General features: G+C 32.4%; 2 protein-coding genes across 2 annotated transcripts; one reads left to right on the plus strand and one right to left on the minus strand.

The window, feature by feature from the left end:
• Positions 1–4,943: 4,943 nt before the first annotated feature.
• On the plus strand, positions 4,944–9,075 carry LOC103486812 (zinc finger CCCH domain-containing protein 30). The gene is made up of 2 exons (XM_008444904.3): positions 4,944–5,261; positions 6,431–9,075. Exon 2 carries the CDS (start codon positions 6,543–6,545, stop codon positions 8,646–8,648), a length of 2,106 nt encoding a protein of 701 aa, XP_008443126.1. The 5' UTR covers positions 4,944–5,261; positions 6,431–6,542; the 3' UTR covers positions 8,649–9,075.
• Positions 9,076–11,063: 1,988 nt separating this feature from the next.
• Positions 11,064–13,110, minus strand: LOC103486811 (putative pentatricopeptide repeat-containing protein At5g52630). The gene has a single exon (XM_008444903.3). The coding sequence runs from the start codon at positions 12,894–12,896 to the stop codon at positions 11,100–11,102; it is 1,797 nt and encodes a 598-aa protein (XP_008443125.2). The 5' UTR covers positions 12,897–13,110; the 3' UTR covers positions 11,064–11,099.
• Between the last annotated feature and the right edge of the window lie 50 nt (positions 13,111–13,160).

A 13,160-nucleotide genomic window follows, 5' to 3' on the forward strand; every position in this document is an offset into this window, starting at 1 on the left:
GTTTGTAAGTCTTGTTCGTTTTCGAAATTATTCTTTTTTTTTTTTTTTTTTTTTTTTTTTGCCAATTTTCGAGAAGGCCCCCTTTTTTTGTTATCCTTTCGTTTTCTTTAGTAATAACGAAGTAACATTGTATAAGAATAAGATAACCTTCTTTGTATTTAATAATAATTCCACGACCAAACACAAAAAAACAATAAATAATAATCTTAGTGATGGTAGCCGCCGGAGCAACCAACACTTGCCACGTGTCCCTTTTGGTCCCACCACCAAATTTAAAGAGCAAAATAAAAAAATAAAAAAAAGAACATACACACGCTTCTGTGGGCTCTCCCTTCCATATTCACTTTTCAATTAAACCCTCTTCTTCTTCTTCTTCTTCTTCTTCTTCTTCTTCTTCCCTTTTTCTTTTATTAATAATGAATTAAATCTACTTTTTCTAAAAAAAAATTGATTAAGTATGGGCATTTTTAAATAATAATAAAAAAAAACATTAGTTATGACAATTATGATTTGATTGTTTTGATTGAATTATACTGTATGAAGAGAATAATTAGATGTCATGTGATAAAATTGATTTTACTTTTCTTCTTGGAGATTAAAAATTATTCCATTTATTATTATTAGTACTATATCTTTATCAGAAAAAATAAAATAAAATATAATAGAGAATCGTGTTCTTTCCCCCCCTTTATTTTATTTTATTTTTTGTTTTTCACAATTCGTATTCTTATCTTATAATATGCACTGCTTTTTAACAAAAGTCTTTTTAAGTGAGAGTGATCGATTTTATTTTCTCATTTCGGGCCTTACAAATTTAATCAATTACGATTTTTTTTAATTTAAAAAAAAATCCAATTATTAATATTTTAATTTTAATTACGTGAAATTGTACCAAAATTACTTTTAAATGCTTTTTTGTTCACTTCTTTTTAGAAAAATGTGAAATCGATATTTGAGTGCAAGAAAGACAAAATTTGCCAAGTAATTATTATTATTATTATTATTATTATTATTTATTTTTATTATTATTATTATTATTATTATTATTATTATTATTATTATTATTATTATGCAGGAAAAATATGTGAATAGATTTTGAAACTTGTGGAATGAAAATAAAAATGGTAATAAATGAAGAAAAGAAATAAAAATCAAAAGAATGGATAAAAGGTAGAGAGTAAATCTAAAAATATATAGAATAATATATTTCTCCACACATTGTTTGTCACTCTCTTAACCCACCATTTTCCACTTCCTCAACCCATGTTTTATATGTATGTATGTATGTATATATATATATATAATATGTTGATTTCAATTCATATTTTTTAAAATAAAAAAACAAATATAATTTGCATATAGACACATTTTGTTATTTTGTGAATTTTTATGTGATATAATAAATATCATGTTGATATCGAACTCATGAAAATGTAAAAAATATTGATAAAATTTTAATATTTTATGTGCAACCTTTGCTCCTATATCGAGCAAGGCTACTCTTGATATACAATCTAATTTATGAATGTTTTACATTTACGATGTTTATTAACGAGAAATCTAAAAATTTAGATATATGGTTGTAAATATATTTTTTATAACAAATTTGAATAATAATAATAAATAAATAAAAACAAAAAGTGGTCGGGTCGGGTCGGGTATGAAAGAGGGAGTAGAAGTGAGAAAAGGAAGGTGGAGTCGAAGGTTGTCCTTATCCACTTTGTTTTGGTGTGTTGTAAGGGCACGTGATTGTTCATTTCTAACATTTTTCTTCGTTCTTCGTTCTTCCACATCTTAACTGCAAAATCTCCAGTTGGGTCCCACCCCACCCCCCAAGTGGACCACCCCTCACTCTCCCCTTTTCTTTTTTCACTCCCACCATCTCCCTCCCCCCTTCCTTCCTATCCCATAAATATAATACCCCCATGTTACTACTGCTACTCTTCTTTTCTATAAATTACCATTCAACACTCAAACTTATACATACCATTACCTCAAATTTAACATTTACTTCATGTCTTAAAATACCTTCCTTTTTACTATTTATCCAACTATTCTATATTTAATCACTTATTCCAAATACATCATTTACGGTATAATTTCTATTTGCTACTTCTTTTCTCGAAAATATCACGTTTTTTATTTTTTAATAATAATTGAGAGTCAACTTTTTAAAGTTAGAATACAATTTTAATTCTCATATTTTAGGTTTAAGTCTCGAGTATTTTTTTTATAATATGTAAAGTGAAAAAATTAAACATCCAATATAGTACATATTGGCTACTAATTATGTGTTTGTTAAAGTTTTTAAGTGTTAAACCGTATTTTATCTTTTCAACTAAATTTACATTTTTTTTTAATGAAAAAGCACCGAGTTTACATAAATAATTTAAACCTAAATAGAATGTTTTAAAACTATTTAATCTTTATTCCTGTTGTGATTTTACATTTATAATTAACTAATTAAAATTTTTTACGTTTTCTTGCTAGAGTTTTAACAATATTCATACTTGCCATTTTGTTTAGTAGCCACTTAACTTATTACGTTTTTCAATTGTATCAAGGGGGGAATTTTAAATCGACCACAAAAAATGATTTGATACTGATTTTTGGGGTTATTTATAATTTTTATATATAAAAAAAATGGAATTTTCTTTTTGTACCATTGAGAAGAAACCAATGCTTTTTTTTTTTTTTTTTATATAGAGAAAAAGAAAAAAGAAAAAAGAAAAAAGAAAAAAGAAATTAATTTGGCCAATCTTGTGATTTGACTAGACAATTAACCAGAATTGAGTACCATCTGATGTCCGCTTCTTCCGTACGATAAGATCCAAAGCTCCAAATCTGTGTGATGGGCGGACGCTACACTTCATTCCATTCCCATTTATTCGAACTCACTCACGCACGCCCACATCACCGGCATCTCCCGGTTCCCTTTCTCCCTTTCTCCCTTTCTACCCTCCCTCTCAGTTCCCGGTCCAACGACAAGAATTTGTTCGACCGTAACCAAATCATCGAATTGTTTCGGGTTTACCAAATTATATTTCAAAGTGTTTAATTTAAAAAATAAATTATTATAAATAAAAATTAAAAATATCTAAAAGCTACTCCAAACGATTTTTTTAAATGTATTTTAAAATATTTTCATAAAAATGAGTTTAAACAAAAATCATTTCTTAAAAAACGTTCTTCCTAATTTTTACCAATCATGATTATATTAATTGTTTTAAAATCCTTCCAAATTTCTTATCTACTACATTTCTTTTTTTAGTGTTTCGCCAAGCTAGTACCTGAGATGATAATTAGTTGGATGGAGTCAATTTTGAACAAAAACCTAATTCAATTTTAGGGTCCGATGGATGCTGCATACTTCTATGAGAATATTAACAAAAGTTAAGGAAAGAAAAAGGTAAAAAAAAAACTACGAGAAATGGAGGAGGAAGAAAATAAAATAGTAGAGATTAGAATAAAAGAAATTAAAAAAATTAAGAAAGGGTAAAAAAGTGAATAAATATTAAAATTAATTATCACGTGAGAAAATATCAATTTATATTTATAAACTTTTAACTTTATCATTATATTTATTTAAGCTTGAAGTTTTGAGATTATATTCTTCAAACTTTAAACTAATTATGATATAAATTTAAATAATATTTTTTTATAAATGTATTAATAATTAAAAAAAAAACGTAATTTTATGATTTGAATTCTTATTTTAGATTTAATTGTATAGTTGGAATTTTCTATTTTAAATTATTTAAAAATGGAGTTGTTAATATTTTTGGCAAAGTCTTTGTTTTTATATACTTTTGTGGTGTTTTCAAAATCCTATTCAAAATTCAAAATTTTAAAAATTAGTGATTGGATTTTACAAAACTATTGGACATAAAAGAAACAAAGTAAAACTTTCAAAAAAAAAAAAAATATTTATCTCAACTCATATAAAATATGTACACTCAATCTATGGACGCTTCAAAAATTAAGAGAAGAATAAGAGTAATTGTTAATTATAGCCATTATATAAGCTACAAATGTTAAAGTTATGCAATTTACTTTACATAAAAAATTGTAGCAATTATGCAAGTTGGCAGGTTTAATTTTTATCAATTTAAGATCCTATTTTACAACTAATTTGAATTTAAGATTTACTTGGAAAGTTGATATAAATTAGAGGCGAGTATGATAGACCGAAAAATCGAGTCAGCTAACCAAATCGAAGTCGGGTCAGTTTCGAAAAAGTTTTAAATTCAGAATTTCCAAAAAGTATTTTTTAAAGTGTTAAATCAACCCGATTGACCTTATTCATCGATGTTGAGATTAGTTTGAACATTATGATTGATTCGATGAGGTAAAAAACGATTTAATTTAGGATTCACTTTTCACATTAAAAGTAAAATAGTGGTAATTATAATGTCTGTTTTAAAGATTTTTGGAAATTAACTTCACTAAATTTGACATGTAAAAGTACAGTAATGAAAATAAAAACATGAGATAGACCAAAATGTTTCTTTTAAATAGATAAATAAATAAATAAAAAAACATATATTCCTGCCACGTCATTAGATATTTTGGATTGATTTCAGTGTGGCGAGTCGTAGAGGATAACCCCTCGCATCCATCCCCACTTTAACTTTCATGTCGAGTGAATTTAGGATGAATTTGCTTGCAATTTCACACAAATTGGTGCGGTTAAATTATTTCCCAAGGCTTCCATTTCCTCTCTGCACTCTCATAATTTTATCATGACCCAACAAATCAAATATTCCCACGTAAGCAACAAATCCATCAAACTACCCCTATTCAACACGCGGCAAAATTCCATTCGTGTAAGCTGTAATAATTACATACCATTTATAAATGAAAAAACTAGGCGAATATTACTCAGTGCGCTTTGTTTTTAATTTATTTATTTTTCAATCGAGTTCTCTTTTTGCTGATTTTGGATAGGCGATTTTCTCAAACGAGGAAAATAATAATAATAATAATAATAATAATAATAATAATTAATTTTATAAAAAGAGAAATAACGAATAAAGTTTTTTTTTTAATTACAATAATTTATTTTTAATTTCCATGAAAAAAGCAAAAAAAAAAAAAAAAAAAAAAAACACATTGGGGTTGGAGATGGAGGAAGAACAAGCTCTCTTCTTCTTCGTTCTCTCTACTCGCACTTTCTCACTCTCCAGAGTCAAACGCTCTCTTCAAAGCTCTAGATCGACTTGAATCATCATTGACTTCAATTTTTCTTCCCCTAATTTTTGGTACGATGTTTTCCCTCTTCGATCTCTACTTGCGATCTTCTCTTTCTATTTCTCTCGCTCTGATTTGTGATGTTTTTTGTAATCTAACGAAATGGAAACCATTTGGAAATACTTCGATTCCTCTCTGAATGATCTGAGCTGTTATTTGTTTGGTTTTTCCCATTTTTTTTTACGATTTTGTGAACACATGTTTGTCGATCGATCCATGGTTTGATTCTTCGAATTTTTACTGTATTTATTGGTTTTAGTCTGGTGTTTGATGGAACCGTGTTTGATCCATTATTTTGTTTTGGGTTTTATATATTGTATTGGATCGCTTGAAAATAGAGGATCCTGAGGATTTTTTTTTAAAGGAAGATTATTACAAATTATGTTTTTTTTTTCTTCTTCTTCTTCTTTTTTTTTTTTACAAGTTTATTTATTGACATTTGACTGTTGTTTTTCTGTTGTGATTTTGAGGTTCTCTTGCACTCCTAAAATAGTTTGTTTTTCATGTAACAAAATCCAAAAAAATATCTGCTTGTTGGTTTTGGGGAAATAGGGATGAGGTGGAAATTAACCTTGTAAATGTTTTTTTTTTTATTATTACTATATTTGATATATTAATTTAATTCAGGACGAACTCCTTGAAAATATTTTTATTTTAGAAAAAAATCTGTTTTTAATAAGATATTTGGATTAAGGATTTGAAACGATGGTTGGGATAATTATGTAAACAATTAACGGTCTTGTTCATAATTTTCCCTTTAACCTTCCACAAAGTGTGAAATTTATTAGTAGATTTTTTTTATCAGTTTTGTTTTTCCATTTTCTTGTCTTCATGATTCTTCTTCTTCTAATAGAATTTATGAACCTATTCTCGGAATTTGTCTGTAATTTAGTGCTCATAGAATCTGCTGAATCTGATTACTGCTCTTATCTTCAATCTCGTTTGATACCCACTTTCATTTGATGTAAATGATAGAAATATATAATTTACGGGGATAACCATTCATTTTTGTGTTATATCTTTGTGTTTTACTGGAATCTTATTCTACTTCGGTTTGATTCCACTGACATTAACATTTGAATTTGCTATCTTTTCCCTCCTTTTATTCTGTCATGTTATGTTGATTGTAATTGTAACTCATTTTGAACTCTTTTTATTGGCATGGTTTCATTGAGTTCAGCTGGCATTTCTCCCGATGAAGGAAGCATGTTTTGTGGTTTAGAGTTAAAGCCCATATCGTCTTCAAGAAATCTTTTCTTTACGTTCGATTGTGTAATCCCTTGGAACCAGCCATGAATAACTTAACTGTTGAAACGGAAGATGTATTTTCCAGCTTGCTTGAGCTTGCCGCTAATGATGACATTGATGCCTTCAAGAGATCGATTGAGCGCGACCCATCTGGTATTGATGAAATTGGGTTATGGTATGGTCGCCTACGTGGTTCGAAGCAAATGACTAACGAGCAGAGAACACCTTTAATGGTTGCTGCTACTTATGGTAGCACTGAAGTTTTGAAGCTTATTCTTTCTCTCTCTTGTGCTGATGTAAATCGCGCTGTTGGACTTGATAGAAGCACTGCACTTCACTGTGCAGCCTCTGGTGGGGCTGCAAATGCTGTAGATATCGTGAAGCGGCTCTTAGCCGCGGGTGCTGATCCTAATATGGTTGATGAGAATGGACATCGACCTGTTGATGTGATTGTTGCCCCCTTAAGGCATGGCGAGCTTAAATCAACCCTTGCAGAACTTCTTAAGACGAATGGTTTTTCTGGCGAAGGAAATCTTGATGTTGTAACAGGAGGTAGAGATTTGCATTCTTCTCGCCCTTCATCTCCTCTGAATGTCCCCTGTTCATCGGAGTTAGTTTCTTCTCCAACAAAATCAAAACTAAGTGATTTTCCAATGTATTCTGCATCTGAGAAGAAAGAATACCCTGTTGATCTTTCTCTTCCAGACATCAAGAATAGTATCTACTCTACTGATGAATTCCGAATGTATTCGTTCAAGGTTCGGCCCTGCTCACGTGCTTACTCTCATGATTGGACTGAGTGTCCTTTTGTCCATCCCGGAGAAAATGCTAGGAGGAGGGATCCAAGAAAGTTCCATTATAGCTGTGTACCGTGTCCTGATTTTCGGAAGGGCGCTTGCAGACGGGGAGATATGTGCGAATATGCTCATGGGGTGTTTGAGTGTTGGTTGCATCCAGCACAATATCGAACCCGCCTTTGCAAAGATGGCACAAATTGCTCGAGACGAGTCTGCTTTTTTGCACACACAACTGATGAATTGCGCCCTCTGTATGTATCGACTGGCTCTGCTGTTCCCTCACCTCGTTCTTGTACTTCTGGGGCTTCTGCCATGGATTATACTACAGTCATGAACCTTCTACCTGGTTCTCCATCTTCGGTCCCTGTGATGTCTCCATCACCATTCACTCCTCCAATGTCTCCATCTGCCAATGGCATGTCTCACTCGTCTGTGCCTTGGCCCCAACCGAACGTACCTGCCTTACATCTTCCAGGAAGCAATATTCAATCCAGCCGCCTAAGATCTTCTTTGAGTGCAAGAGACATGCCTGTAGAGGACTTTGATTATCTGAGTGATTTTGATATGCAACAACAGCAGCTCCTTAATGACTTGAATTGTCTTTCTCAACCACCGCTGAGTTCAAATTCATTGAACCGTTCTGGTCGGATGAAAACTATGACCCCCTCGAATCTCGATGATCTCTTCTCTGCTGAGAGTTCATCTCCCAGATACTCTGATCAATCTCTGGCTTCTGCTGTTTTTTCCCCTACACACAAATCAGCAGTTATCAATCAATTTCAGCAGCAACAGAATATGTTATCACCAATCAATACAAATTTCTCTCCTAAAAATGTTGATCACCCTCTATTGCAGGCCTCTTTTGGTGTTCCATCATCTGGGAGGATGTCTCCACGAAATCTGGAACCCATCTCACCGGTGGGCTCTCGCTTGTCCATGTTAGCTCAAAGAGAGAAACAACAGTTTCGCAGCCTCAGTTCGCGTGAACTCGGTGCCAATTCTCCCTCTATTGTTGGTTCCCCTGCAAATTCTTGGTCCAAATGGGGACATTCTAATGGAAGACCTGATTGGGCAGTCAATGCGGATGAAATGGGTAAACTTCGGCGATCGTCTTCTTTTGAGCTTGGGAACAATGGAGAAGAGCCGGATTTATCGTGGGTTCAATCGCTTGTGAAAGAATCTCCAACTGAGATAAAAGAAAAGCAGGCTCATCCCAATTTGGGTGTCGATAGTTTTGTATCATCTGGCGAGAGTTCTAACATGAACTCACAAATGGAGTCAGTTGATCATGCTGCATTAGGAGCCTGGCTGGAACAAATGCAGCTTGATCATCTCGTCGCTCAACAGCACTGAAAGTTGTTTCGGTGGAGGTAGTTAACTACAGTTATATTTTGGTATATAACATGCCTTTTTTTTTTTGTTTTTTCGATTTTTGTTGTCGGGCATGGGAAGTAAAGATCCATAGTAACAAGACAAAGGGAGGGAAGTTAGTGTAGCCCTCACTTGAAGAAGGAGATGATTCATTTCACCATTTTTAGTACAACCAAAAGTTAAGTCAGGAAGGTGAGAAAACCTCGTAGTTGTTAATGTCGAAAAATTTTAGAAGCCAGGTTAGGTTTTATTCTTTTGCTTTTTCAATATTTTGAAAATTTTTAGATCTATAAGGTTGCCATTTTTTCTTTCTCTCAAAATCCCTTGTTATGAGGAGCATCATGTTTAATTGTAATGAACATCCCTATCACATTCACATCTTAATTCATCACTTCATTCATTTACTAAACCAACCAATTCCCACTTCTTTAATCTCCCATTTTTCTTCATTCATTGTGAAGAACTCAATGAAAAAGAGATTGTAGATTGATTAGAATCTTGTTTAGGGGAGGAACTTGATTCCCAAGTAGTGGGGTTTTTTTCTGGGCCATACTTTTATGCGAAGATAAGAACATGGATTCTTTTGTAGATTATCCCAATGGAATGATGGATTAATGGGAATTTTGGGGTAATTTTCTAATAGGTCAAGTCGTAATCAATTGATGTTGATTTGTTTGAAGGATCAGTTCTTGGTACTTATTTTAATAATCTCCGGAGATAATATTCATGTGCCCAAATCTTTCTATAATCTTTTGGAAATAGATGTTTTTTTTGTTCTCTCTTCATGTTTTGTGTATTTTAAGATTACATCCAATTTGGAATCATGTGGAATTTAGTTAATTTGTAAAATGAAAGTTGAAGGATGATTTTTTTTTGTTTATGAAAAGTGAAAACTACCCTTGAATCTTCATTTTATTTTGGGTTCTTTAAGTTCCAGAATGTTTGTGAAAAAAATTGTATGAAAATTTCACCATTTTGGTATTTAAAAGTTTAATGTGTTTGCTTGACTAAATGAAGGTTGAAAGATTTTTTTCTAAACTATGTTTGGGATTTTTGTTTTCTTGTTTTTTATTTCTTTATTTTTATTTTGTTATTTCTGAAAATTGATTTTAATTATTAAACAATATAATTTTTCCATTCAAGTAGATGTCATAGTGCTTAAAAATCAATGGCCACAATTAACATTATTCAATTCACATAAGTCATGTATTATGTAAGATATGGTTTGCACATTAAAATTAAGGGTACCACAAAGTTATGTATAATTTAGTGTCCGGGTCAGCTTATGGCCCAATCCATGTGAAGAAAACTCGAAATTAATAAACCAAACTACGATGATTTGATGTTTTGATAATTAAATTTATGTTAGACATGTAATGTATGGTACTTTTTAGTCAATAATTTATAATGTTTAAAAGTTTGAACATTTTTAGACTATACCATAATATTTTAAAAGTTTAAGAATCGAATGAAAAAAAAAAAAGAGAATAAAATTTTTCGATATAATAGTATTTTAAAGTTCAAAGTTAGATAATTTTTGTTTCTATCATAATCTCTATTATACATTTATTTTAATGTTTAGATATTCTAAACATGTTTAGTAAAAATTTAAAATATGATTGCATCAATAAATAAAATTATCAGTTTGATATGATTTTCTCATATATCGTACATTAGTTGCTTACATTTTTTGTGAAACAATTGTTAAGGAAATAATCAATTTTGAAGGAAGCAATTACATATCTTATTAAAAATAAGCTTGAATGGTAATTGACATGACACTCTCTTACTCTCGGAGTAGCTCATAAAAACCTACGAAAAAAACTAAGCTTGGAAAGATATGTGCTAAAATATCATATCTACCAATAGCTCGACTTTTTTTAAGACTATTTAGTGCAATTTTCTTCTACCCATTGGCTTATGTGCAGTGAAGAATCGAAATACTAAAAAAAATAGAATTCATTTAAATCAAATTTGTTTATCTACCTTTTTCTTTCTTTGATATTTAAAGAATAGTAGCTATCGAGGAGCAGATAAGACATCAATTACAATCTTAAAATTGATAGTTTGAACTAATTTTTTTTAAATAGGTTGGTACAGTATATTAGCGAAAGAAACTTTTCTAATTTCAATACAACAAAATCTCCCGATTCTAAAGTTTAACAAAAATTGAAAGCTAGAGTAGTTTAAAAAAAAAGTTGTTTTTGTTTTGAAATTTGGTTTCAAATTCAACTCTGCTATTAAAAAGATGCAAATGATGGCAAAATTTTGGGAAGAGATAGATTTAATTTTCGAAAACAAAAATAAAAAAACGTTACCTAGCAACCCTAACCTTTTGATATATAGAAAGTATTCTTGCTTCTCCACTTGCATTGCAAGCATTAGGGAGTGACTTGATCATGTTGTAAGCTCCTCCTTGAATTAAATATCAAATCACCAATAATCACCACATGAGCATTTTCCATCCTCAAACCTATGAAATCTGTTATTGTCTCTAACAATGAGAACCCTTCCACAGCACTTGGACATGAACTTTATAGCTGCATGACAATCACCACAAACACGCAAATTCTTCATAACTCTTATAGGTCTTCCTGGTGGAAAGGTAATGAGTCCAAATGCGATGGCTAATCTTTCACTGTGATATCGAATAGTCTCACTTTTCTCCTCACCGTCGACTGCCCGCAGCACAAAACTCGTGTCTGCAACATAGCCAGCTTTCTCCATTTCCTCCTCCAACTCTTCCAGTTTCTCATAAATCTCTACCCATTTAGCATGAGATCTATCACCTGCAGTGAATGTGTGAACTTTGTTTCCCTCCTCAACCCAGCTCAAACCAGTTTCCTTCTTCACGCCTCGGTCGCGCAGCATTTTCCTCATCCGGGCTGCTTCTTCGTATCTTCCAGCAGCAGCATATGCATTAGATAACAAAACGTGTAAACCTGAGCTAGTACTATTCATTTCTAATACTCTATCAGCCACAAAAGATGCCATTTCTGTATCTTTATGGATTCTACACCCTGTTAACAAAGCTCCCCAAACAGATTCAGTGGGTCGCATTGGCATTTGTTTGATCACGGAAACTGCTTCTTGTAACTTTCCAGCTCGCCCAAGCAAGTCCACTAAGGAGGCATAGTGCTCAGTTTCTGGTTCAATCCCATAATCTCTCATTAAACTGAAGTATTCTCGTCCCTTTTCAACCAATCCCGCATGGCTACAAGCATAGAGGAGAGACAAAAAAGAAATAAAGTTCGGCTTCATCCCCACATTTCCCATTTCTTCAAATAAACCAAACACTCTCTGTGTATGAGCATGTTGAGCGCAGGCTATCAGCATTGAATTCCACAAACCAAGATTTCTAGTGGGTATCTCATCAAAAACTTGGTAAGCCCCTTCAATAACCCCACACTTGGAATACAAAGAAATCAAAGCACTCCCAACAAAGCTCGAGGAATCAAAGCTCATCTTCAAGCATAATCCATGGATCAGCTTCCCTAATTCAAGAAGTGTGGAGCTACTACAAACACGAATCACACTCGAGAATGTGAAGTCGTTAACATCAACATCCTCAATCAAAGCTTGCTTGAACAATGTCAATGCCTCAACACCATCATCCAATTGAGCATACCCATAAATCATCCCACTCCAAGACACCACATTCCTCTCAGGCATTTCGTCAAACAAATGACGCGCATCCCCAATCTCTCCACATTTGGCATACATATCCACCAACGAGCTTCCAACAAACACATCACAATAATATCCGGTCTTCACAGCAAGACAATGTACTGATTTCCCAACTTCACATCTACACAAAAACCCACAAGCCTTAGTGGCACTGGGATAAATATGATCATCAGGACGAACCCCATCATTCAACATTCGACGAAAGAACTGAAGAGCAAGCAAAGGGGCCTCATTTTGGGCAAAAGCAGAGATAACAGAGCTCCAAGTGGTGGAAGATTTTTTGGGGGTTTCATCAAAAACCTGCAGAGATAAAAGTGGCAATTGGTTTTTGGAGTATAAGTTGATTAGATGATGGGAAACGACAGGAATGGTTTGTAATCCGAATTTGAGGATGTGGGCATGGAGCTGAAGGCCTTGACGGAGTGATCGGGAACGGGTAAAGGAAAGAAGAAGGTTGCAAATTTGCTTGTAGTTTTGTTGAAAGCTGTTTTGATTAAGAGGGCTTTGTAAGGGTTTAATGGCGGTTGAAGTTGGGAGAAGCATTAAGAATTTTAGGAACTTCTCTATTTCAAAATCCTCCTTTTACATTTCCACTCTACAAATAAACACCAAGAACTCAATATCTAGAGCAAAAGTAGCATTTTTAAGTTAACGTATACTTTCAAAACTTTAGTAGTAACTTTCAAATTAACGATTTTCGTAAAAGAGGCCTAATCGTTTTTTACAATCCTTGAATTATTTTTAATATAATTTAGTCAAAGTAAAAATTAATATAAAAAAGGTGTGATTTTTCCTAAAAACTATATA

This window comes from Cucumis melo, chromosome 4 (genome assembly GCF_025177605.1).
Source record: "Cucumis melo cultivar AY chromosome 4, USDA_Cmelo_AY_1.0, whole genome shotgun sequence".
NCBI classification, from domain to species: Eukaryota; Viridiplantae; Streptophyta; class Magnoliopsida; order Cucurbitales; family Cucurbitaceae; genus Cucumis; species Cucumis melo.

What these genes read in the sequence shown, in the direction of transcription:
- LOC103486812 (XM_008444904.3), top strand. Translation starts at nt 6,543, where the DNA reads ATGAATAACTTAACTGTTGAAACGGAAGATGTATTTTCCAGCTTGCTT.
- LOC103486811 (XM_008444903.3), bottom strand. Translation starts at nt 12,896, where the DNA reads ATGCTTCTCCCAACTTCAACCGCCATTAAACCCTTACAAAGCCCTCTT.